The 27,159-nt window shown below is 51.1% G+C and overlaps 1 protein-coding gene across 1 annotated transcript; it reads right to left on the bottom strand.

The window, feature by feature from the left end:
* Positions 1-11,477: 11,477 nt before the first annotated feature.
* On the bottom strand, positions 11,478-14,490 carry BCL2L10 (BCL2 like 10). Its single transcript, XM_029071295.1, has 2 exons — positions 13,956-14,490; positions 11,478-12,083 (listed from the first exon to the last, which is right to left on the bottom strand). The coding sequence occupies exons 1-2, from the start codon at positions 14,421-14,423 to the stop codon at positions 11,952-11,954; spliced, it is 600 nt and encodes a 199-aa protein (XP_028927128.1). The 5' UTR covers positions 14,424-14,490; the 3' UTR covers positions 11,478-11,951.
* Positions 14,491-27,159: the final 12,669 nt, after the last annotated feature.

Genomic DNA, 27,159 nt, shown 5'->3' with positions numbered 1-27,159 from the left:
AATCGAGTTGGACACAGTCCCTGTCCCATGTCTCAATTCCCATTTTACAGATGAGGTAACTGAAGCACGGAGAAGTGAAGTGACTTGCTCAAGGTCCCACAGCAGACAAGTGGCGGAGCCGGAATTAGAACCCAGGACCTTCTGACTCTCGGCCCTGTGCTCAATCCACTAGACTATCAGCTCGTTGTGGGCAGGGAATGAGTCTGCTTATTGATATGTGTACTCGCCCAGGTGCTTAGTATTCATTCATTCATTCAATCGTATTTATTGAGTGCTTACTATGTGCAGAGCACCGTACTAAGCGCTTGGAATGAACAGATCGGTAACAGATACAGTCCCTGCCCTTTGACGGGCTTTGCACGCAGTAAGCACTCAATAAATACGATTGAATGAATGAACAAGCTGTAAACTCACCTCTAGACTGTAATTTCCTTATAAGGCAGGGAACGTGCCCGCTAATTCTGCCGTATTGCACTCTCCGAAGTGCTCAGTACAGTGCTCTGCACATAGTAAGTGCTCAGTAAATACCATTGATTGATTGATTGAAGCTCTGCTCACTTTAACACGGCTACAATGGGGTGAGATACGTGAGGAGAATGAGAGAGCGAGCAGGAGGCCCAAACAGCTGCTGTATGGCACTGAAACTGGGAAACTGAAAGCAAGAGAGCGGAGGAGATGTTTTAAGGACACAGTAAAACAATGCTGAAAACTGGGAGTCAGTTACTAAGGACAAACCAGCCTAGCTCACTGAAAGAAAGGAGTGACTCTCTTTGACTAAAAGGTCTGTAAGGAATGAGAGCCAAGGAGGCAGAAGAGAAAATATTGCCCCTGGCTGAAAACATGGAAACATCACAACAAAGGGAAGCATTCTGTGCTCATTCTGAGGCTGGGACTGTGGGTGACACACTGGTAAGTGAGAAGTGACATGGTCTAGTGGAAAGGGCACGGGCCTGGGAGTCCGAAGGAACCGAGTTCTAATCCCTGCTCTGCCACTTTTCTGCTGGGTGACTTTGGGCAAGTCACTTAACTTCTGAGTGACTCAGTTACCTCATCTGTAAAATGGGGATTAAGGCTGGGAACCCCATGCGGGACAGGGATTGTGCCCAACCTATTAGCTTGTATCTACTCCAGTGCTTAGAAACGTGCCTGGCACACAGTAAATGCTCAATGGACACCATACGAAACATAACAAGAAAACCCCTTCACCATCAGTGGTGTCTTCTTCAAATACTAAGGACATATCGTAGATAAATATATGTGTATGTTTATGTGTGTGCCCTTTGTATTTACATTTTTGAATGGTATTTGTTAAGCACTTACTATGTGCCAAGCACTGTTCAATGTCCTTTGTGTTTACGTATATATATGCTATGTATGTCCTAAACTCTGGGATAGATTCAATCCAATTAGATCAAAACCAGATCCATCCCATATGGGCTCACTGCCTAAAGAGAAGGGAGATACAGGTATTTAATCCCCATTTTACAGATGAGGAACCCTAAGCACAGAGAGGTTAAGTGAGTTGTCCAAGGTCACACGGCAGACCGCCAACCCAGGTCTCCTGATTCTCATTCTTGTGCTCTTGGCATTAGGCCACTTTGCTTTCAAATCACATCTGACTTTTTGGGGCACGGGATATATCATGGTGCTTTCCCAAGGAGATTTGCCTGAGTGCACTGGCATGACTCGCCCGGCACTCGGTGGCTGCGTGGCAGGAATGGGCATTGGTCGGGGCAGATTTGCCACATGGGTTCAAGCCCATTGGAGCAGGAGTAGCTTGTTTCTGACTGCTTGCACCGAGCGCAGCTTTGTGTGTGAAGAGACCATTCGTGTGGTCGCAAGGACAAGGCTGGTGGGAGGATGGAAGGGACCGGGCAGTCCAGGGTAAGAGATCACCCAGGCCGAGAGCGCCATATTGAAAAACTACTCTATTATTGGGGTTATGTTGGGTTCCACCCTCCGGCCACAAACCTCCTGTGTGTAGCGGAGAAGCAGTGTGGTCTAGTGGCCTGGAATTCAGAAGGACCTGGGTTCTAATCCTGTCTCTGCCCCTTGTCTGCTGTGTGGTCTTGACCTTCTTTGTGTCTCACTTACCTCATCTGTAAAATGGGGATTAAGACTGTAAACCTCATGTGGGACAGAGTCTGTGGCTGATCCGATTTGCTTGTCTCCACCCCAGCGCTTAGCATAGTGCCTGGCACGTAGTAAGCACCTAATGAGTACCCCAGTTATTATTGTTTAGGGACCTCAGTGAGAATCTTGTGGCTTCCGTTCAGCTTGTCCCGCGACATCAGACGGGGCCGGGGGACCTAGGTGTCCCCTGGCAGGCTTCAGCACTCTTAGTGCTGGAGACACCCTGTCTGGGGCGGAAGCAACCCAACAATCTCTCAAGGACCCGAGAGAGGCAGGGAGGCCAGACTGCCTCCAATCTCTCCCGTCCAAACTCCACTCTGCTGCCCGGATCATTGTTTGAAAACATCTGTCTGCACACATACGCCTTCCTTACTCAAGAACCTCCACTGGTTACCCATTCCTTTCCACATGAGGTGAAAACTTCTGACCGTTGTCCCTGAGGCACTCAAATAACTTAAACTTATCCTCCTACTGATTCTCTTCCCAGCTCGCATTCTTCATTCCTCTCAAGCTAACTGTAACTCACTGTGCTTCGCGCTCAAGCTCTGGCTGAAGCCCACCTCCTGCCTGGAAATCCTTCACCCTCATCAATGGTATTTATTGAGCACTTACTCTGTGCAGAGCACTGTACTAAGCACTTGGGAGATTACCACACAAGAGAGCTGGCAGACCCTTCCCCTGTCCTCCTAGTACAAATCTGACAGACCAGGACTCTCCCCATCTTCAAAGCCTTACTAACATCTAACCTCATCCAGGAAGCCTTCTCTGACTAATCTCTCATCCTCCCAATCCTAATTTGGTCACCATCATCATCAGTGGAATTTACTGAGGGTTTATTTACTAAATGCACGGGAAAGAAATCATCATCATCATCATAACAATAATTCTGGTATTTGTTAAGTACTTACATGTGCCAGACACTGTACTAAGCAAATCGGGTTGGATACAGTCCCTGTCCTACATGGGGCTCACAGTCTCCATCCTCATTTTACAGATGAGGCAACTGAGGCACAGAGAAGTGAGGTGACTTGTCCAAGATCACCCAGCAGGAAAGCGGTGGAGCCTATCCACTAGACCACTCTGCTTCTCAAGGGAATGGGGTGAAGATGGAAAATAGAATAATTCTGAGACTTGAGGCTGTCAGAGAGTGGGAGGCAGAAGAGGAGCCTATGAAAGAGACTGAGGAGGAGAGGTCAGCGAGATAGGAAAAGAACCGGTGTCAGGGAAGCCAAGGTTGGATAAAGTTTCAAGGAGAAGGGGGCGGTCGACAGTGTTGAAGGCAGGTGAGAGGTTTGGGGGGATTAGGCTGAAGTAGAGGCCGTCAGATTTAGTGAGAAGAAGGTCATTGTTTACCTTAAAGAGGGCTGTGTCCATGGAATGAAAGGAGCAGAAACCAGATTGGAGGGGATCAAGGAGAGAATTGGAGGAGGGGAAGTGGAGACAGTGGGTGTAAACAACTCTCTCAAGAAGTCTGGAAAGGAATGGTAGGAGGGAGATGGGGTGATAACTGAAAGGAGCCATGGGGCTAAGGGAGGGTTTTTTTAAGAGAGGGGACACGTAAGCAAGTTCGAAAGCAATGGGATAGAAGCTGTGGGAAAGGGAAGAAGCCGCTGGAAGCCGTAATCCCTCCCTACTACCTCTCCCAAGCACTTAGTTCCATCCCATAAGCACTTAGATTCTCCCCCTCCCATCCCATCCTTCACAAAATGCACATACACTCATATACAGATCCTTGTACAAGGTACACTCATATACAGATCCTTGTACTGCCCTTACCTGTGATTTATTTTAATGCCTGGCTGCCCCGTTAGACCGTAAGCTCTGTGAGAGCAAGGATCGTGCCTATCAAAGTTGTTGTACTCTCCCAAGCATTCAGTACAGTGCTCTATATAAAGTAAGCACTCAGTAAATACCCTTGATTGACTGATTGATTGAGGGGAGTTTGGAGGAGGGCAGGGAGGGACTGGGTAGTTCCAGATTTAGGGTGACCAGTCAGCCAGTTCTACAACCAACAGGCGTTGTGAGATGTTGTGAGAAGCACAATGGTTGTTCAGCTGTGAGAGGCGGTGTGGCTTAGTGGATAGAGCACACGCCTGGGAGTCAGAAGGACCTGGGTTCCAAACCCGGCTCTGCCACATATCTGCTGTGTGACCTTGGGCAAGTCACTTAAATTCTCTGGGCCTCAGTTCCCTCATCCGTAAAACAGGGATTAAGAGGTGCACCCCATAGGGGACAGGGACTGGGTTCAATCTGATTAATGAATACCTACCCTGGTGCTTAGAACAGTGCTCGGCACATAATGAGCGCTTAAGTACGACTATTATTATCAATTTTATTTTAAATGGTATTTGTTAAGTGCTTACCCTGTGCCAGGCACAGTACTAAGCGCTGGGCACTGTACTAAACGCTGACATTAGTTGTTCTGTCTCCTATCCAGGACTGATACGGAGACGCTCTTATGTCGGACGCTTTTATGACCCTGTGTGGCTCCTGCAGCCAAGATCTAATCCCACACCGGGTGTCAGGGTTCCTGTGGATGGGGAACAAGTTTGGGGGTCAGGCTACCCCTGAAGAAACACTGGAGGATCACGGGAAATCAGCGCACGGTGGTGCCTGAGACGTCTCTGTGTTACTTTCCTGGAGGGCCTCGTCCGGCCTCCCGCGGGCCCCCCGCTCTGGAATCACCGTCTGAGTCAGGCTCCGGCAAGGACGGGTTTGCGCCCCCGACTTGGAACACGTGGACGCGGAGGTGGTGGCGGGCGGCCCCTCTGCCGGCCCCCTCCAGTTGCGGCTTCCTGGGGGCCTCAGCCGTTCTGGTCGGGATGCCCTCCCCGGGCCCAGGGGGCCGGCGACGGGGTGCCACGGCCCAGCACGGTCAAGCGGGCCCGGCCCCGAGTTGCCGTGCCAAGGACGACTCCGGCTCCGGCCCTTTCCCGGGAACTCCTGGGAGGGAATTCAATATTGGAAGATGGAACGCTTCATCAGCTGACCCGATCACAAGTCTGCATGTGACTGTTGGAAAACAACAACCCCCTAAATAAATCCTCCCAGCAGATGTTAGCTGCAGGCCGGGCGGGGGCCATGGCCGCAGCTCTCTACCTTTCAGTTCTGCTGCCAGATCCAGCCTGTTCTTTACTAGACCTAGAGGCAAACAGGTCACATGATTCATCGAGCTTCATCCTAATTAAAAGCAAATTGTTGGTGCAGGGTGGTGATGTCAACACCGCCAGGCCCTTCTGGTGTGGGCCCCCTCCTCACCCCTCGTGTTCCTTGGTCAGTAGCATTTACTGAGCACCTACTGTGTGCAAAGCACTTGGAAGAGCAAAGAAGGCATCCCTGCCTCTTCTTCCTCCTCCTCTTCAATCAATAGCTTTATGGAGCACCGGCTGGGTCCAGATAATCGTCATAATAACCGTGATACTTCTTAAGCAATAATAATAATAATAATGTTGGTATTTGTTAAGCGCTTACTATGTGCCGAGCACTGTTCTAAGCGCTGGGGTAGACATAGGGGAATCAGGTTGTCCCACGTGGGGCTCACAGTCTTAATCCCCATTTTACAGATGAGGGAACTGAGGCACAGAGAAGTTAAGTGACTCGCCCACAGTCACACAGCTGACAAGTGGCAGAGCTGGGATTCGAACTCATGAGCCCTGACTCCAAAGCCCGTGCTCTTTCCACTGAGCCACGCTGCTTCTCTGGTTTAGTTTAGCACCAACTACGTGCTAAACGCTGCTCTAAGCACTGGAGTTGAAACAAGTTAATCAGGTTGGCCACGGTCCCTGTCCCACGTGAGTCTCACACTCTTACTCCCTTTTCACAGATGAGGTAACTGAGGCCCAGAGAAGTTAAATGACTTGTCCAAGGTCAAACAGATAGGTGGTGGAGCCGAGATTAGAGCACAGGTCCTCCTCTCAGGCTCACATTCTGTCCACTATGCCACAGTTCGGCCACGCTCTATCCACTAGACCACAGTTCAGTGCTTGGGAGAGCTTTCACCATCAAGAGAATCTTCTTTGAATACAAAGGACAACTTGAGGACAGGGATTGTGTCTACTAATTCTGCTCTATTCCTCCCGATCATTTTTTACAGTGCTCTACTACTCAGTACATATGAGGAATGGACTGTGAGTACAATGAAGGTAGAAGAAAATAATAATAATAATTATGGTATTTGTTAAATGCTTACTTTGTGCCAAGCACTGTTCTAAGCGCTGGGATATGTAATCAGGTTGTCCCACGTGGGGCTCAGAGTCTCAATCCCCATTTACAGATGAGGTAACTGAGGCACAGAGATAGTAAGTGACTTGCCCAAGGTCACACAGCAAACAAGTGATAGAGCAGGGATTAGAACTCAAGTCCTCTGACTCCCAAGCCAGTGCTTTTTCCTCGAAGTCATGCTGCTTCTCTTCCTTTCTTCCCCCTCCCTCCTCCTCCTCACAGTTCCTGCAGTGGCTCAACATACCAGTCAGGACATCCTGGTCAAGTGTGGATAAGTGAGATATGGGGCATGTGGGCTCTGTACTAGACGATCTACCATATTTATGTTTAGAGGTCCCGGTAGATCATTTGGTGTTTGGCCTGGGGCTAACCCCATTCACTCCCTGGTAGAAAGGGCAGATGACCCCATTTCTTCCTCCTTTATTCACCCTCAGCCCTACAGCATTGGGTACATATCTGTAATGTAGTTATATTACTGTCTCCTTTCGAGACTGTAAGCTCTTCGAGCGCAGGGAACGTCTACCAACTGCTCCAGTGTACTCTCGCAAACAATCCTGTGCTCTGCACACAGTAAGTGCTCACTAAATACAATTGATTGATTGGGGCAGCTCACCCCAACACAATACCCAACCCTTCCAACGTCCGCCTGTCCGACTCCTCTCCGTCCCATCCGCTTTGGATTGGGTTTGTTAGAGCAACCCTGATGCTACCCAGCCGCCCCCATCTCCCCTCCCCTAATAGGTGAGCAGTCACCTGGGTCCCCAGGGTGTGGAGTCGGAAGAGACGACCAGATTTGGCCAGATTTGGCACCGGCCCAAAATACTGGCTCCAGCGTCAGTCTCTCCCACTAATCAAAGTAGCAAACAACCAGGAGTTCCTCTTTCTCCTAAGGGCTGTTTGAGAAAGAGAAATGAAACTTAAAAAAAAGAAAACCAAAAAAAACCCCATCCTCTTCCCAGCCACCTCTGAGGAGGCCACTGACCTGTGCCGTCACTGGAGAGAGCGCCTTTCATTCAAGAGGTCTCAGCTCCACAGAGCTCCAGTCTCTGGCTGTGGGAGCTGGACACTGGGCTAGCCTCCACTGGAAGGGTGAAGTGCAGGACTGAGGTAGACGTCACCCCTGTTGCCAACAGTGTTTATTGGGCACCTGCTATGGGACTAGGCACCTGGGTGGGCGAGAGGATTGGGTGGATGGAGGTCTTGGATAGGGTGAAAATGAGGACAGAGGGAACTCTCCCTATTTTAGGACATAAAACCTGCCCCGCACCCCATTCCTAAAGCCACCCAACTCCCACCTCCTCTCCGAGTACCCTTATGGGAGAGGATTGGGGCGGGGGAGAGAAAGAGCAAAAGAGCAAAAAAGAGAGAGTATGTATTTTTCCAGGAGGTTTCGTGCTTGGACTCAAAGACACAAACAACTCTGGCTATTTTTAACCCACTTTCCATTTCAAGCCTGAAAATTTTTGCCACCCGTTTGAATAGGGCTGTGGGAGGGCAGGAGAGAGGTTTGGCACGGAGCGGGGCTGGCCGGCTCCGTTTGCAGGACGTACTGATACAAAAGGTCATCCAGTTTCAAAGAAAAAGGCAGGTGGTGCTGGAACGCCCAGACCCCAACACCAGACTCCTCTTGAATGCTGATGTTATCAGGATACAGGAAATCCAAAAATAAGCTGTGTTTCTCAGGAATGTCGCCGGGCGTTCCGGGGACAGTGGGCTGGGCCTGGAACCCAGGGCTGAGAGCGGCGGGACTCTTCCAGCTGGAGAGGAAGTCACAAAACGAAAGGAGCCTCAGCGGTCTGAGGTGCTCCCGGGGGGTCGGCGGGAGCTGGGGGGATCCCGAGCCCGGAAGGGTGGGACGGCCCCCGGTATGGCCCCTAGAGTCCCGGGGACCTGCCGTAACCTGCTTCCCCTCTGGCTCCCGTGGGAGTGGAAGGTCCCCGACACTCAACAAGCACATTTCTGCTTCCATGGCACCATCGCAGCCCCAGTCTTCCTCCGATCCTGCAGCTGCAGCCACCTCAGGAACCTAATAATAATCATCCCCCGATTAGACTGCAAGCCCGTCAAAGGGCAGGGACTGTCTGTTTCCGATTTGTACATTCCAAGCGCTTAGTACAGTGCTCTGCACATAGTAAGCACTCAATAAATACTATTGAATGAATGAATGAATGAATGAATGCTCTTCGTTAAGCATTTACTCGGCACCAGGCACTGCAGTAAACGCTGGGGTAGATACAAGCAGATCGGGTTGGACACAGTCCCCGTCCCACATGGGGCTCACAGTCTTAATCTCCATTTTCCAGATGAGGTAACTGAGGCCCGGAGAAGAAAAGTGACTCATCCAAGGTCACACAGCAGACCAGTGGCGGAGCCGGGATTAGAACCCAGGTCCTTCGGCCGCCCAGGCCCGCGCTCTATCCACGAGGCCACCAACGTAATCAGGTTGGACACGGTCCCTGTGCCGCATGGGGCTCACAGTCTTAATCCCCATTTTACAGAGGAGGTAACTGAGGCACAGGAGTTAAGTGACTTACCCAAGGTCTCACAGCAGGGTGAGTGGCGGAGCCGGACTGAGAGCCCATGTCCTCCGACTCCCAAGCCTGTGCTCTTGCCACTAGGCCACGCCGCTTCTCTCCTCCCTGCCTGCTGCCCCCAGCCTGACATCCTCCCCTCCCATCTAGCTCAGACCTGGCCGGGGAGGAGGATCCCAGAACAAGGGGAGAGACCTAACTGACACGGCCTTATTTCTCGCCTTTGCGCAGGGTGGTGCCGATGGTGTAAACTCTTCCTTTTAGTAGCTAAAATACAGAATATCTGTTGCCGACTTGTTCATTCCAAGCACTTAGTACAGTGCTCTGCACATAGTAAGCGCTCAATAAGTACTATTGAATGAAAGAAGATCAGGTGGGTGTCATGGGATGAGAGGGTGGAGGAAGCCGAATGAAGGAAGGGTTTCTGGAGGAGAAAGGTCTTTAAGCAGAATCCCCAAGTTTGGAGGGGTCCGGAGAGGAGCAGCATTGGCAGATTGTGCTCGGCTTCCCGGACGAGCGAGGGAGCTACACTTCCCTACTGGGCACCTCGGGCTCTATCACGAGGTCACTGAAGGATGGTAGGGAGGGAACAGGAAGGGCGTAGGGTAACATGTGGAGCGTCACTATCAGCCAAGTCACGCAGCAGGGAAGAGGAGCCCCGGAACAGCGCTCTCCCGTCTTTCCCCAACATCGTGGGTTTTCGGGCTGGACTCTTACCTTGAACTTCTGTTTCCCAGAGACCTGCCCAGCCCACCACTTTAGCTTAATCTTAGCATCCGCGCGGGAACCCGGTGCTCTGGGAGAGGGTGTGAGCCCCCCCCCGCCCACCACTTGAGAAGAGGGAGATCGGTCGGGGCCCTTCTGTGCTCAGTCCTTTCCTCTTACAGTGATGGTATTTACGGGTTCGGACTTCAGCAGCAGTTTGAGCACCTCTGTTCGCCCGCAGCCACCAACCCAGACGGGCACATCCTTCCTGAGGGGGAGTCGCAGTGACCTAAACAAGCACCTCGCCCCAGGCCGATGCTATGATTAAGCTAAAAGCAGCAGTCGGTGGTGAGCCGGCCAGATCCTGTGGTCGCCACCATCCACCCTCCTCTGGAAAACAAGAGTTCATCAAGGTAAGTGTCCGGCCCGAGAACGCCCAAAGCTCCCACTTTAGCCCGTGGAGTTGTGCCCCCTTTCAACCCAACCTGTAATGGTTGCCCCTCAGGCGATAGATCAGAGGGGCAAGAGTGAAGAGGGAATCTGTGGAGGGGGGAGGCAGGGGGACCGGAGCGGCCGCCCCTCTTCCCGCACCTCGGGCAGAGCACCACGGCGTGTGGACCGGATGTCGGAAACTGCGGTGTCGGAATCCCTCAGCACGTGAGTCACAGCTAAAATGTGACTGAGGAAAAAGTGAAAGTGAAATCTGTCTGGCCCAGATGCTATTCTTATTTCCTTCACCCCAACAGGGTCCCCTCTCCTCTGGCCCCTGGGGGAGCTGCAGTCTGACCTCTGGGGAGACTCTGGAGGGGCGGGCCCGAGTGAGCTCCAGACTGCTCACGCCTCGGGGCAGGCCAAGGGCCTCATCGCTGCAGTGGCCATCTGGAAGGGAAAGAGAACCACCACGGGGTGGTCGGCGGTCACCGTGTCCCTGCGCGGCCTGCTCGTGCGGGACCCCGAGCGAGTCGGGAGCCAGCTCCAGGTTTCATTCGGCGTGGCCAGATACCCGACAGCGGGAAATCCCCGGTCAACCTTACGGGCACGCTCAAAGCACGACGCTGAGGGGGCACATATGCTCTCCTAAGCCGCTGGCAGTAGGATTCAGAGGACAAGAGTTGGGGGAAGGCATTCTTCTTTAGGACAGGCGCTCGGGTAGCCAGTTGGCGACCGACTCGCCACCGAGCCCGTCCCCGCCGCAGCGCCCGGTGGGTATCTGAGGCCTGACTCGTGTCTTCACCTCTTACGTATGCCAGTTCCAGATGGGGTGGGACGGGGAGTTTCTTGGGGCCCAAAAAGATACGTGGTAGCTCCGGAGGATCAGCATTCCCCCGGCTACTGACGTCTCATCCCCCTCCGCCCCGCTTACCTCCCAAAATAAATATATGGTAAGTATCAGGGGAGGTTCTTCCCTCCTATTGGGAAGAAGGCCACAGAGTAACAGAACTGCTGCAGGAAGAGGAACAGAAAGTGGCTCAAGAGAATACCCAAACAAGGTCTTTGGCTTTGTGTTTTTTTTTAAAAAAAAAGAATAAAAATTTAATGAGAACCTAGGTTTTAAAAGCAATTGTAAACAAAAATAAAAAAGGTGCTATGCTGCTGTCAGGACAAGTATTATACAGAGATAAATATTTCCAAAAAATATATTAAGATCTATGGAAACGCGGTTTGAGAGAGAAACCCCCAGAAATTCCAGATTTCAAAGGATTTCCCAATACTCCAATTCACTACAAAGGTTTTGTCATTAGTTTCTCACATTAAGAGACTGCGGCCATTCCTACGCTATCTTGCTAAAACTAGCCATGTAATATTTATATCTTCAAGAACATCACATACTCATTAACAGTATATATATATATATACATATATATATATATGTATATATATATATATACACACACACATATATATAAAAACACAAGTCACTCGGTACAAGTAAGTTCCCATCTACAAACTGGCTTAAGTCACGTGCTGCCTTCTCATGTTTCCTCATCTCACCAACATGCAACTCTCATTCACAAAATAGAGCCCTGGAGGTATGACAGCATTCACAGGCCAGGCAGCCTGGACAGAACACAAGCCTGGCAGTGTTGGGATAACGACGCTGGAAGCAAGATGCACATTTTTAAAAACTCTGCAATGAGCTTAGATGTCAGTATCCCAGGTACCAGTCTGTCGGCATTCGCCTGGATGCCTTCAAATTCTTCTCGGACCATTTTCCTTTGAAAACCCATCTCCCGTCTGCCCCTCTGCAAGTGTACCTCGTGTCTCTGGTCAGTCGATTTGCCTTTTTTCTTAAAAAAAAAAAAAAGAGAGAGACGGCAAGGGCTGAACGGATCGGAGTTCTCTTCGCTCTCCGATCGCCGTCTACCGCACGGCCAAGAGGAAGGCTAATCCCGCTAGCCCAAATCCTGCCGCGGCCATGATGGCGTTGCAGAAGGCGCTGTTCTGTTCGGCCGGTCGGCCCTCCGGTTGGTTGAAGAAATGGTAGAAGCCATCCTGGGAGGGGGAGAACGAGACAAGAGGGAGAATTAATGGACCATCCTCACGCACTAAACCCAATGCACTTCAAACAGATGCACTTTGAGTGTGAATTTTGAAAACCGGTCACTTGTGGTGCTCAATAGGCACCCTTTCAGAGGAAGCCTCACTGTCTATTGGGCAGTCGGCCTGGCAATCCTTGTGCCATAGGTGCACTTATCACCTACAAATATTAGTGCTTCATGACATCTTGCCCTTTGACTCTTTGATAGCAGCTAGACGGAGATGAGAGTGCTGGAACTTCTAATCCCAACGGGCATTTCAGAGTTTACTGTGGCTGGGACAGTCCCCTCCTTTTTCTTCTCTCGCTTCTTGAAAAGCAGGACGGAGGGTCGGAGAAATGGCTCACCCTCTCGATGCCGAACAATGAACATATGTTACTCGGAAGATCCTCAAGTAACTGGCTTGAGAACCGACCCAAGAGACTAAGGCTGCCAGCTGCTTCAGGAGATTTTTATTCAGGATAATGAAGAGTGGCAGGGATACAACTCCAGATGGCTGTGTTTGAACTCTGCTTGGCAGATGTCTGTGTAAACAAGCCGGGGCCTTAATTTCTTCCGGAACTTTGTTCTTTATTCTCTAATTGTACGAGTCACCGATTCGAGTTTCTCACCTTCGCGAAGTTTACTTTCGGGGCGAGTTTCCCTATTTGGATCAGCATTTCCGAGGGCAGGCGCCCCGGGAAGTGTTCTTCCCCCCCAAAAGCGCTAAAACCCGCTATTTTTCCCTGAAGCCTTCCCAGGGTCCGACCGCTCTAAGGAATCCTCGGGGTGCCGAGGGCCCCGCGTGTGCCCAGAAGCCCTCGACCTAAGTGGAGGAGCTGGGGGAAGGGGGCGGAAACCAGACCGTCGGTGGCCACGCTTTCATGGAAATGGTTTTGTGGGTGGTCGGTCTCACGCACACACGTGCTCACACAAAGAGGCAGAGGAAAGGGGGACATCGCAGAGGGGAGCCGGAGGAGCCGGCGACGGTTAAGCTCGGGCGGCGTTCTGCTGGATTTTTAAAAAGCGGGGAGCGAGGCTGATGGCCATTTAGGAGGCATCGACGCTTAGGATGGGCAAGCTCCCCGTCGGCGGATGTCCCGGTGGGGAGGGGAAGGCAGTGGGTGGACGGTGGGCCGAAGGGCAGCCCCCAGGGCCTTCGATCATCCTAAAGACGGGGCACCCCCCCCCCCCCGCCCCCACGGTCTTTCTGCTGGAGGAGGGGGCTCCCCCGAGGTCCAGGGAGGCGAGGGAGGCCTCGGGGTGGGCGGGCACGTGGAGGAGCCCGGGGCAGGGCCTCTTCCCTCCCAACCCGTGGCCACCGGAGCCGCACCGGGGGGCGACGAAGGTCGGCTCCCTTACAAGCCACGGGCGGGACACCCCTGCCCTCCGGGGACATGGCCCAGTGGCCGCCTAGCCCCGATCCCACCATCCAAACCCGAGACGCACACAGATTTAGGAGCCCACGAGGCCATTTCCCCCCAGTCCCGACCAAGGTCTCTCTCCCTCGCAGTCCCGGTGACTTCCCAAACTTTTCGGCGGGGAAAAAGAAGCTTCCTTATAAGGGTAAAAAAAAAAAAAGGAAACCCTTCAAGCGTCGCGAAGGAAACTTTCCCAAAGAGCCCTCGAGGGGGTGGAAGAAACCGGCGGCCGCCAGAAGCCCCGCCGTCCGGGGGGACATCCCCCGTTCATTCATTCCCATCGGTTGGACGCTTAGGGCGTGCGGGGCACTGGGCTGAGCGCTCGGAAAGGGCCACGGGCCGACGGTCGAAAGGGGGGAGACGGACGACGGGATAAGAGGGGAGAAGATTCCGGGGCGGGAAGGGGAGGGGAGGAGAGGGGGGCTCACCCAGCCGCCGTGCTCCCGCAGCCAATCGCCCTTCTCCTCGGCCAGGTAGTGGCACAGCGTGTCGGCCAGGGTCCGGCTGAGGTCGGGGGTCCGGGGGTCCGGCTCGGGGTCCAGCAGCGCCCCGGCCAGGGCCACCAGGGCCACCACCCGCCCCCAGTTGAGGCCTCCGTCGTGGTCCAGCTCGGCCGCCACCTGGGCCAGCAGCGCGGCCGGTCCGGCCCCGTCCCCGTCCCCGTCCCCGGCCCCGTCTCCGTCCCCCGGCCGGTCCCCCGGTCCGGCCCCGGCCCCGGCCCGCCGGCGGGCGCAGACGAAGAAGGGGCGGTGCTGGCGGCGCAGGGCGGCGGCGGCGCGGCGCAGGGTGGCGGCGGCGGGGCTGGGCGGCGGGGCGGGCGGAGCGGGGCCCGGCCCGCACTGCGCCAGGTAGTCGGCCACCAGCAGCGCCGTCTGCTCCCGCAGGGACCCCGCCATGGCTCCCGCTCCCGCTCCGGACGGGGGCGGGGAGGGGAGGGGGATCCCGGGCCGCGGGTCCGGGAGGCGGGGAGGGGCGGGGCGGGGGGGATCCCGGGTCGCGGGTCCGGGAGGCGGGGGGCCCCGCCGCCGCCGCTGCGGGGCTTTAAGCGGCGGGCCGCGGGGGCGGGGCCGCAGAGCACGGGGGCTCCCGGGGGCGGGGCGGGGGCCGCAGGACACGCCTCCCCTCCCTCCCCGCCGCCCCCCGCCGCCCCCCGCCGCTCGGGAACAAAGAGCCGGCAGACCGGCGGCCCCGCGGCCCCGCGGCCCCGACGCCGGACCGGGCCGGGCCAGCGTTGGGGACGGGAGGGACCCTCCGCACCCCGACGCTCACTCGCTCACTCGCTCACTCACTCATCCATCCAGTCTTTCTTTTTTGTGTCTCTCTCTCTCTCTCTCTTTCTTCCTCTTTCTCTTCTTTCTTTCTCCCTTTCTTTCTTCCTCTTTCTCTTCTCTTTCTCTCTCTTTCTTCCTCTCTCTTTTTCTTTCTTCCTCTTCTTTCTTTCTTTCTTCCTTTCTTCCTTCCTTTCTTCCTCTTTCTCTTCTCTTTCTTTCGCTCTCTTTTTCTTTCTTTCTCTCTTTCTTCCTCTTCCTCTTCCCTTTCTTTCTCTATTTCTCTCTCTCCCTTTCTCCTTTTCTTTCTTTCTCTATTTCTCCCTTTCCTTCTCGTTCTTCTTTCTTTCTTCCTCTTTCTCTTCTTTCTTTCTCTCTTTCTTCCTCTTCTCTTTCTTTCTCAATTTCTCTCTTACTTTCTTGCTCTCTTTCTCTCTTTCTTTCTTCCTCCTCTCTTTCTTTCTTCCTCTTCTTTCTCTTCCCTTTCTCTGTTTCTCTCTCTCTCTCTTTCTCTTTCTTTCTCTTCTTCCTCTCCACTTTCTCTGTCTCTTTCTCTTTCCTTTTTTCTTTCCTTCTCCCTTTCTTTTTTCTTTCTTCCATCATATTTATTGAGCGCTTACTGTGTGCAGGGCACTGTGCTAAGCACTTGGAAAGTACAATCCGGCAAAAGAGACAATCCTTTCTCCCCTCTTTCTCTCTTTTCTTTCTTTCTCATTCTTTTTCTCTTTCCCTTCTTTCTTTTTCTCTTTTTCTTTCTTCTTTCCTTTTTTCTTTCTTTCCTTCTTTCGTTCTCTCTCCTTCTTTCTTTTTCTTTATCTCCTTCTGTTTCCTTTGTTTCTCTCTCTCTCTCTCTCTCGCTTTCTTTCTTTCCTCCCCTCCCTTTCCCTCCCCTCCTGTCCTGTCCTCTCCTGTCCTGTCCTCTGCTGTCCTGTCCTGTCCTCTCCTCTCCCTGTAATCCCTGGCCTTTGGGCATCCTTGTCCAGAAAGAGGCAGTGATGATACCTCTCGGGTCCTCCATCCCGGGCCAGACCCACCTCCGGCCTCCCGCCTCCCTGCCAGCCCTGGGCTCGGCCTCCGCCATCGTGCTGCTTGGAGAAACAGGGAGTCGACGACCTGCCGACCATCGACCCTCGTGGCTTACTTAGGGAAGGACTCCCGGCTCCCCCACGTGCCTGCCGTGTGACCTTGGACAAGTCACTTCACTTCCTCTGTCCTTCAGTTCCCTTATCTATAAAATGGGGATCGAGGCTGGGAGCCCCAGGTGAGAAGGGACAGTGTTGTCCAACGTGATTTGCTTGCCCCCTCCCCCCGCCCCGCCCAGCGCTTAGTACAGTGCCTGGCTCATAGTAAGCACTTAACAAATACTCCAACTGTTACTATCATTATTACCCTTCTACATCCCTAAAGGACCCTTTCATCACCCATCATGGACCCTCTTCCATGAATGTATCTAAATCCCTCTTGATCCTGCTCTACTGTTCCCAGGCTGGAAGTGGAGAAATGTTTGCGGCCAAGGAGACTGGACCAACCTCCCCAGTCATAGTCATAATAATAATAATGATAATAATAATACTTGGGGTGTCTGTTAAGCATTTACTATGTGCCAGGCACTGTACGAAGCACTTGAATGAGCACTTACTTTGTGCAGAACACTGTACTAAACACTGGGAAAATGCACTACAATAGAATTGGTTGACACGATCCCTGCACAGGAGAAGGGAAGCAGCGTGGTGTAATGGACAGACCACAGACCACAGTCCTGAGTGTCAGAAGGATCTGTGTTCTAATCCCCGCTCTGCCACTTGTCTGCTGTGTGACCTTGGGCAAGACACTTCACTTCTCTGTGCCTCAGTGACCTCATCTGTCAAATGGGGAATAGGACTGTCAGCCCCGTGTGGGACATGGACTCTGTCCAACCTGATTAGCTTGTATCTACCCCAGCATTTAGTACAGTGCCTGGCACATAGTAAGCGCTTAACAAATACCATAAAAATACCTTATAGTCTAGATAAGGAGGCAGATGTTAAAATAAGTTTCACATAGGGGAAATGGCAGAGTGTAAGGATATGTACATAAATGCTGTAGGGTGGGGGTGGGGGGGTGAATATCAAGTGCTTAAGGGGTACAGATTTGAGGGAATTGGTGACACAAGAGGGATGGGAGGAGAAATTGGGGGCTTAGTCAGGGAAGGCCTCTTGGAGATGTGATTTTGGGAGGGCTCTGAAGGTGGGGAGAGTGGTCAGCTAGGAACGGGGAGAACACGGGCAAGCCATTGGCAGGGCATATATGAGATGGAAGTACGAGATAACCGTGGTGTCGGCAGAATGAAGTGGTTTGTAGGAGGAGATCAGCGAGGTAAGAGGAGAGGGAGAGCTGACTGACTTAAAGCCAGTGCTAAGTTCCAAACAGGGTGAACGGTATGAGTGAGGGGACGGAGGCAGGAGTCGAGAGCAAACTGCAGGTCGGCTCGGGAAGAGCAAAGACAGTGAGTTGGGGAATAGTTGAGCGAAGAGAGCAGATAGATAAGGTGTGGCCAGTTGGTGAGGAGCCTTGAAGCCGATTGTGGGGACAGGATCCATCTGGCCTGGAGCGCCCCACTATAATAGTTCCTGAGGATCCCAGCAGGGTTGTTGGGTTTGGGACTCTTCCCCTCTGGGGCTTGGAGACTGTGAATCCTGGCCTAGGGATGCAAATCGGAGGACGATCTCCTCAGGCATTCCCGAAGCCCAACAGCTAGCGATCTAGACCCTTGGAGAGCCAGGAAGGCTCCCGTCTCTCTGACCAATGCCAGGGGTCCCGTTAAGGAGGGAAAGAGGGTAAGATCGAAGGAGAGAGGATAGGTTTTCTACTTTCATTCATTCATTCAGTTGTATTTATTGACTCTCTAATGTGTGGAGAGCACTGTAATACGCGCTTGAGAGAGTACAATACAGAGGTAAACAGATACATTCCCTGTCACAACAAGCTACAGTCAAGATGGGGGGAGACAGACATTAATATTAAAAAAATTACAGATATGTACACAAATGCAGTAGAGCTGGGAGGGGGAGAGAACAAAGGGAGCAAGTCAGGGCAATGCAGAAGAAGGGCACATAGTAAGCATTTAACAAATGCCCCATAGAAGAAGGAAGTAGAAGAAGAGTAAATAATAAGAAGAATAATGTTGGTATTTGTTAAGCGCTTACTCTGTGAAGAGCACTGTTCTAAGCGCTGGGGTAGATACAGGGTAATCAGGTTGTCCCAGGTGAGGCTCACAGTCTTAATCCCCATTTTACAGATGAGGTAACTGAGGCACAGAGAAGTGAAGTGACTTGCCCACAGTCACACAGCTGCCAAGTGGCAGAGCTGGGATTCAAATCCAGGATCTCTGACTCCCAAGCCCGGGCTCTTTCCACTGAGCCACGCTGCTTCTTTGGGGGGCTTAGTTAGGGAAGGCTTCTTGGAAGAGATGTGCCTTCAATAAGGTTTTGCAAAGGGGAGAGTAATTGTCTCCTCAACATATACTGGACTTCCGTGGGAACATTACTGACAGGGATGAGAGAATGGGAGGGACACTGAGCAGGCTGCTAGCACTGTAATCAATTCCTCCATTCAGGTTATTTTGATTTTTTTGGTATTTAAGCACTTACTCTGTGTCAAGCACTAAATGGTGGGGTAGATACAAGTTAATCAAGTGGGTCACAGTCCCTGCCCCATATGGGGCTCACAGTCAAGTAGGAGTTTCCTCAAGAAACTCCAGTGGTTGCCCATCCATCTCCACATCAAACAAAAACTTCTCACCACTGGCTTTGAAGCACTCAATCACTTTGCCCCCTCCTACCTCACCTCACTACTCTCCTACTACAATCCAGCCTGCAACACTTTGGTCCTCTAATGCAAACGTTCTCACTCTACCGCAATCTCGTCTATCTTGCCACCGACCCCTTGCTCACGTCCTGCCTCGGCCTGGAACGCCCTCCCTCCTTAAATCCAACAGACGATTGCTCTCTCCCTCTTCAAAACCTTATTGAAGGCACATCTTCCCTGGCTTAGCCCTTCTTTCCTCTTCTCCCACTCCATTCTGCGATGCCCTGACTTGCTCCCTTTATTCATTCATTCCCCCCTCCCAGACCCACAGAACCTAGGTACTTATCTTTAATTTTTTTATATTAATGTCTGTCTCCCTCTCTGGACTGTAAGCTCTCTGTGGGCAGGAAATGCGTCAGTTTATTCTCATATACTTTCCCAAGTGCTTAGTACAGTGCTCTGCACACAGTAAGTGCTCAATAAATACGATCGAATGAATTTCAATCATTTATTCATTCATTCATTCAGTTATTTATTGAGCCCTTACTGTGTGCAGAGCACTGTACTAAGCGCTTGGAATGTTCATTCGATCATATTTATTGAGCACTTACTGTGTGCAGAGCACTGTACTAAGCACTTGGGAAAGTACAATTCGGCAACAGATAGAGACAGTCCCTGCCCAGTGACGAGCTCACAGTCCGATCGGGGGGAAATAATGGTATTTGTTAAGCGCTTACTATGTGCCAAGCACAGTTCTAAGCGCTGGGGTAGAAACAAGGTAATCAGGTTGTCCCTCATGGGGCTCACAGTCTTAATCCCCATTTTACAGGTGAGCTAAGGCACAGAAAAGTGAAGTGAGTTGCCCAAGATCACACAGCAGACAAGTGGCAGAGCCCGGATTAGAACCCACGACCTCTGACTCCCAACCCCGTGCTCTTTCCACCATGCCACGCTGCTTCTCTATGAACGAATGAATGAACAGGAGGGAGAACAGGTATTGAATCCTCATTTTACAGTTTAGGAAACTGAGGCACAGAGAAGGTAAGTGACTTGCCCAAGGCCACACAGCAGGCAAGTGGTGGAGTCGATATTAGATCCCAGGGCCTCTGGCTCCCGGGCCCGTGCTTAATTCAGGTTCGTAGGAGAAGTTTCAGGACAGGCTCATCTGTCATTCCTGACGAGAGATTCTGTCATCGTCGAATCTCCCAGTATATGAATGCTAGAGGTGGCCTGTTGGGTTGGCATGATTAGGGATGATGGAGATGTCGTGGAGAAGGCTTGTGGTAGGAAGTTGGAGTTCAGGAAGGCTTTGAACAAGGGGAGAGCTGTAGATATTTACCACCGGCCCCCTCAGATTCCATGTAATAAGGGGAAGGACATTTGAAGTGCCCATCATCCGTGGCTCCCCACTTCCATCCTGGCAATATCTCCACTCTGCTGTGAGCAGATGTGCTGGCTGGGAAGGAGGGAGGCGTGCGCAGGGGAGAGAATAAACGCCACTTCTCCATGAAACCGACTTTAGGGCCAGCCTTTGAGGCAGATGACGTGCAGTTCCTCCCCCTCACCCCACCTCAACCCCGACCAGGGGTGCCAAAACGAGCATTTTAGTGAACTTCCCTTTTCCACTTTAGTGCCGGGATCTTCGTATTTGGGAAAATAACTTATGATTTGATCAAATGCACCTTTTTATGTGAGAAGCAGCGTAGCGTAGTAGATAGAGCGCGGGTCTGGGAGTCAGAAGGTCATAGGTTCTAATCCCAGCTCCACCACGTGTCTGCTGTGTGACCTTGGGCAAGTCACTTCACTGCCGTGGGCTTCAGTTCCCTCATCTGTAAAATGGGAATTGAGACTGTGAGCCCCATGTGGGACAGTGACTGTGCCCAACACGGTTTGCTTGTATCCATCCCAGCGCCTAGTACAGTGCCTGGCACAGAGTAAGGCCTTAACAAATACCATCATTATTAGCATTATCATTAGAAAGGGGATGGACTTTTCTCCAAAGTCGAGTGCGGCTCTCAAGAGGAGCAAAAACATGTTTGGTCTCTGTTCCAAGATGAACCCGTGTGCTGATTATCCCAGGAATGCTGAATACGGAGTTCATGTGGACCACAATTTTGCCTAAGTCAACTCTGCATCCTCCCCACCAACTGCAACTGCCTCAGCTGCCATCCAGCTGGGTGGAGGCAGGGGATATGGAAGGGGGGGCATGATTCGGGTGCCCCAAAACCCTGGCACTTTCCTACATCTGCTGTCTACTAAAGAGGAAGATATTTTCCTATTTTTGTCTTCTGAAAATTACACACACTTTCTCTTCTACCCTTTCTGATTTAATTCCTACAAGCTACTGCTATTTCTTTGTCCTCTAGATGGTAAAAGATCACTGTGGGATTATAGTTATATTGCTATCTTCCCTCCCAAACCCTGTCCTCCCCTGACTTGCCCATCACTGTAGATGGCAGTACCATCCTTCCTGTCTCACAATCCTGTAACCTTGGCGTTAGTGTGAGCTCCACGTGAGACAACCTGATTACCCTGTATCTACCGCAGCGCTCACAACAGTGCTTGGCACATAGTAAGTGCTTAACCAATACCACAATCATCATTATTATCATCATCATCCTTGACTCCTCTCTCTCATTCAACCCACCTGATCAATCCATCACTAGCTCCTCTCTGTCCCACCTTCACCGCATCATTAAAATCCTTCCTCTCCTCTCCATCCAAATTGCTGCCACCTTACTCCAGTCACTCATCGTATCCCACCTGGATTACTGCATCAGCCTCCTTGCTGACCTCCTTACAGCCTCCTGTCTCTCCCCACTCCAGTCCATACTTCGCTCTGCTGCCCGGACCATTTTTCTACTAAAACGTTCAGGGCACACCATGCTGCTCTTCAAAAAACTCCAGTGGTTGCCCATCCACCTCCTAACCAAACAAAAACTCCTCACAATTAGCTTTGAAGCACTCCACCACCTAGCCCCCTCTTCCCCTCTCAACTCTCCTTCCACAACCCAGCCTGCACATTTGACTCCTCTAATGCCAACCTTCTCAATGTGCCTCGGATCTCCCGACCCACCTCTACGTGGTGGGGTGGGACCCGCCCGACCCCTAGCCTACATCTGGCTTCTGGCCTGGAACACCCTCCCTCCTCAAATCTGACAGACAATTACTCTCCCCACCTTCAAAGCCTTATTGAAGGCATATCTTCTCCAAGGGGCCTTCCCTGACTAAACCTCCCCTTTCTTCTTCTCCCACTCCCTTCTGCATCACCCTAACTTGCTTCCTTTGTTCTTCCCCCATCCCAGCCCCATAGCACTTATGCGCATACCTGTAATTCATTTATTTGTATTGATGTCTGTCTCCCCTCTTTTAGACTTTAAGCTCACTGAAGACAGGGAATGTGTCTGCTTATTGTTGCATTGTGCTCTCCCAAGTGCTTAGTACAGTGCTCTGCATATGGTAAGCACTCAATAAATATGGTTGACTGACTGAATAAATGAATGTAGTACTCTCTCAAGTGCTCAGTACAGTGCTCTGCACACAGTAAACTCTCAGTAAATATGGTGTATTGATGGATTTGTTCTCTTCCTTGAAAATCTCCATTCATTTTCCCTGCTTTCCCTTTGTGTCTAAGCTCCTTATGTGAATTCCAACTCAGTTTCTTCCTTCTTCCCTATCTTTTTTGTGACCTTAATATTTTTCTTCAGGAACACCCAACTCTCATGATGTCCTTGAGGGCTTTTCAACTAGTTCCTGACCCCTGTTTCTTTCTCCCTTTTCTTTCCTAGGAGTCTTCAAATCCATCCGTTTATGACCACCTTCCCTCAGGATGCCTCCCACTCTTAGATCCTCCAGTGTGATCCTCCATATTTGCAAGTTCCAAACTGAGAAGGTCACTGTCCCTGTCAATTCTTCTATCCCACATCATTCTCTCTCTTTCGCTACAGTGTGCTTTGAGTACGGACAAGCCAGAAAGTGTGGGTAACCAGATTTGGGCCAGCCAACAGGCTATTGTACTTCGAAATAAACATGAAAATTAACAAAAGGAAAACAAACATAAAGTTCCAGTAAGACTGAGGGTGCCAAAGCCAACTCATTTTGCCCTGCAGATGGAGAACTGGAGTCGGCGTTGTTTTTAGTTCTAACAGTTATCACAATACAGAATCGCATTTGCGAATGTCAGATGAAACCCTCCCTATCTGGAAACTGAGCAGATGGGTTGCTTTTTATGAATCTTGCACAACCTCAGAAAACAGCAAAGTAAACACTCGGCACCCACCTCAGTCCCATCTGGTGAATTTCAGTCAATCACCATGAAGACGAATGACAGGGAGAGCCCCAACCCCCATCTCCCCCATTCCCTTTCTCCCCCCACCCCCCCCCCCGCCGACCCAGGGCCAGGGGCCATGCCTAATTTCCACCCAGGTATTCTTTCCTAGTGCTTTGTTGAGTGTTTTGCATCTAGGAAGCCATTAATAAATACTATTACTCTTAGGGAGAAACCATCCAAATGTGGTTTAGAATCAAGGAAGACCAAGAAGTCAGAGTTCAAAGGCTCAGGACCACTGCCATGGGCAGGGCCTCCAGCCAATCCCAGAAGGCTGAGACGAAAGATCATGGGCACTGAAGGAGAAGATTGATGGGAAGAGATGAGGTTGGCTAGCTGAACCTCATCTCAGCATGGGACAATCCCGTCCAACCCTGCTTCACCTTTCCGGGGTGTGGTGGGCAGAAGCTGCCAAGGGAGACCCCTTAAATTCTCCTGGTCCCAATGCAAGACCCCCCCGAACAACATAGAATCTTGTTTGCTCTTGACATGTGGGCTTCTCTTAGGATGCCCAAGGGCACATGGGACTAGGCATCCTTGATAACCGGTCGATTGTGGGTTGAGTGAGAGGCAGTGAGAACAGATGGTAATAGCAAGGGGTTGTTGGTCTGGAGTCCTGAGGAGTGGAGCCTCTGCCACTGGCCTGCTGGGTGACCCTGGACAAGTCCCTTACCTCTCTCGGCCTTGGTTTCTTCATCTGTACCATGGGATCATTCTTGCCTGCCCCTAGTTCCAGTGTCAGTTTGAGGGCGAAAGGTGATAAATGATGTGATAGAACTTTGGAAAATACAAGTACTCTCCACATTCCATGTTTTTTCCTTCATATTTCTGGATGTTCCCCAGGGTACTTTGGGATCCCAGGCAGCCCAGCCACAGCCCCCGTCACCTTGTCACAGCCCCCCGTAATGGGTAGGCCTGCTAATCGGGCACAGCGCCTCAGCCTACCGGGCCTCAGGAGGCCCTGTTTTGGGGCTTGGCGGGGGCGCATAAGCCCAGTGTGCGGACTATTTAGCCAAATGCAATAGGAGCCCATCCGGCACATTGATGGGCAGTCCTCAATGGGAGCGGAGACAGAGAAGAGGAAGGAGAAGACAAAGGACAGGCTGCTGACGGTTAAAGTGACCCACATAAAGGAAACGGCTAGTGATTTTATCTCCTTCTTTCTGGGACTGATGTCCATATCAAAGCTCCACATCTAAGCAAAAGCTCACGGGTTGCATGGGAATGAAAACCGAACTGTCTTCTTACCCGCAGAGGGAACCCTAGCCCACACCTCTCCTGGTCTCCCTGACAGAGATGCTGAAGGGATAAGGGAGGAACAGAAGTGAAAGCACTCGTTGTTCATCGGAGGCACTGGGGCCGCTCAAAGAGCTTGCTCCGGAGAGCAGAATTCAAACGTGCTCAGAGAAGCTGTCAGTTTTGGGGGGCGACTCCGTGGAAGGATGGCTTTCGCCCCCGCTACCTTTCAATGGCGAGATACATTTCACACAAGCACAAAACGAAACGGTGCCTGGAAAGACTCCATTGCAGCTGGCTCTGGTCAGATTCCTATCGAGCATTGGCCCATTTTTCCTGGGTTCATCCTCAGGGCAACCCCCTTGTTTCCCGGTTTGGCTTGGAACCATTGAATTTGACTGCTGAAAGTGAGCCCTCAAGGGCAAGGATCGGGTCTTCCGCTCCAGATGTACTCTCCTGAGCGGTCAGTACAGCGCTCTGCACGCAGCGGGTGCTTTGATGATTACCGATTGAACGATCGAAAGTTTGTTCTGAACAATAAACCCAAGATAAACAGAGATACACCTTTCCAGAGGGCAGCTGGCACGGTTCCCTTCGCACTCCAGTTGACTGCACGTTCAAGAAAAAGACACAACAACCGTGTCTCCTATTGCACTTCCTGAGTCATGACAACGGAGTCGGTCTTTTGTGTCGAAAGTTAGTTTAAACTGCTGCAGCTAACATGCCCACAGAGAAGGACCTGAGTCCCACCCTTCCTGTGCTACATAAATATTTCTGTATTTGTGTTTGATAGAATGTGGAGATAGTCGTTTAGACAGTAATGTTGCCCTTGACAGCTTTCTCCCTTGTTTATGCTTAGCAGGCCCCGTTCCACTACATTGTTTCATTTATCGCCGTTTCCCAGGCTCCAATGCCGCCGTTTATGTTATTACTGATCCTAAGAGGATCGTAAATGTCCTCGTGGAGATCGAGTGTCCAAACATCAGGAGTTGATCGCCGGTGACAGTTTGGGGACAAGTGGAAGATTTAATGGATTTGCCTGAAGGGCCGGTTCTCTGACCAGCTGACTGACTTTAGGATGCTGACCTATCCACCCACGCCCACTGGTCCAGCACGGGAACAGCCCTCCAATTAGAAGCTACAGAAAGTGCATCCGATCCTGGAAGGGACTTCCGTCCGGACGATGACCTCCTGGGGCGCTAACGGTTACTAGCATTCCCCTTTCTCTCTCAGAGGCAGGAATAGAGGGTCCAACGAATCTCTCGGTTTTCTCGGTTAACAAATAGTTGGATGAATGGACTGTTGCTTGCCTGACAGATGTACATATCTGTAATTAATCTGCAAGTTATTCATATCAATGTCTGTCTCCCCTTGTAGACAGTGGGCAGGGAATGTATTTGTTTATTGTTACATTGTACTCTCCCAAGTGCTTAGTATAGTGCTCTGCACAGAGAAAGCGCTCAATAAACATGAATGAGTGAGCTGACATTAATGGATTTGTTCTAGTCCCATTGTTCTAGTCCCATGGCCCTGGGCAGGTCGCAGAACTGGTAGCCCCCATGGTAACACCCCAGAGTAGCCAGCTACATGGCCGGTAACCCCCACCCATCCTCCTCCGGGCCATCCTGGGGCCTCACTCCCAGCTGGCGTGGCTGAAGCAGTGCAGTTCACGGCCTTGGTTTTCCAACCTGCCAGGATGCTGAGTTATGTCATCGGCGACCCCCATTTCTCTAATCTGTGCTATCCTGGGGCCTCCGGAGAAACATATAGAACTTTTTTTTAAATGGCATTTGTTAAGCATGTACTACGTGCTAGGCAGTGTACTAAGCACTGTGGTAGATAGCAAGCTAATCAGGTCAGACACAGTGCATGTCCCACATGGGGCTCACGGTCTTAGCCCCCATTTTACAGGTGAGGTAACTGGCAGAAACAAGTTAAGTGACCCGCTCGAGGTCATAGAGCAGACGTGATGTGGCCGAACCGAAATTAGAATCCAGGTCCTTTGACTCCCAGGTCCATGTTCTATCCAGTAGCCCATGCTGTTTCTCACTGGGAAGGCCATGGCTGCTGCTGTTATCTAGGGAAGTTACTGTGGCTACAGCTTCCACTGTTGGTCTCTAAGCCTCAAAGAGCCTGAAATTCTGCTCCTCGGGCTAAAATTCCCTATTGCTCTTTTGTTTGTACCTATGTAATTATCGCCCTTGCCTTATATTGTTTTCGTGTTTACAGTTTCATTTTTCCTTAAGTTTTTGCTGCCAGTCTCCCGACCCACCTTATTTTTAGATTGCAAGCCTCTTGGGGTACAGGACTAATTCTCACTCATGTTTTGTTTTTTTGTTTGTTTTTCCCAGGGCTCATTTCAGTACTTTGCATACTCTAGGTGCTAAAAAAAAATATTACTTCTACTACTACTAGAATGGAACCCAAAGCGTGAAAAATGAAGAATTATGGAATCCGGTCTGCCCAGGACTCTCCTGGGAAAAACGAAATAATCCTGTGAAATAGCCTAACCCATTCATAAAAGTCACAACTTTGAATATGTAAAATACAATTCATTACACTTAGGCCAAGTCATACATTTCAACACGGCATAGTATGTTCAAAAACAAATATACAATATTCTTAATAAATACTACCTGGGCATTAATTTTTTTTGGATAAATGTCTACAGCGTAACTTAATATTGCACAATGAGCTCTATTCCACATCCTACAATTTCCTCAGTGCATTCGATTCATCGCGGCATTGTAACTGAAATGGACATTTCCAACTGCAAGGAAGAGTTTGGGGCTGAAGGCTGATCTGGGTGCCTATTTATTACGGTGATACACGTTAAATGTATACAGGTTGGCCAGCGGTAGAAATGAAATCTGAATGCCCTTCCTTAGACTTGTAAACTCCTTGAGGGCTTTTTTTCCACCTCTTCTATAAATTCCCCAGGCGCCTAGTACCCTAACGTCATGCATCCTGCAAATGCTCAATTAATACTGCTGTCAGATCAGAGGCCCATATGAA

Source organism: Ornithorhynchus anatinus, chromosome 8, assembly GCF_004115215.2.
Source record: "Ornithorhynchus anatinus isolate Pmale09 chromosome 8, mOrnAna1.pri.v4, whole genome shotgun sequence".
In the NCBI taxonomy this organism is placed as follows: Eukaryota; Metazoa; Chordata; class Mammalia; order Monotremata; family Ornithorhynchidae; genus Ornithorhynchus; species Ornithorhynchus anatinus.
This window is presented reverse-complemented; position numbering and strand designations above follow the sequence as displayed.

Bases quoted from the DNA above. Each gene is read 5' to 3' on its own strand.
- BCL2L10 (XM_029071295.1), bottom strand. From the start codon at position 14,423: ATGGCGGGGTCCCTGCGGGAGCAGACGGCGCTGCTGGTGGCCGACTAC. The intron at 12,084-13,955 runs GTGAGCCCCCCT...TCCCCCTCCCAG, and splicing joins TGCGGGAGCACGGCGGCTGG to GATGGCTTCTACCATTTCTT.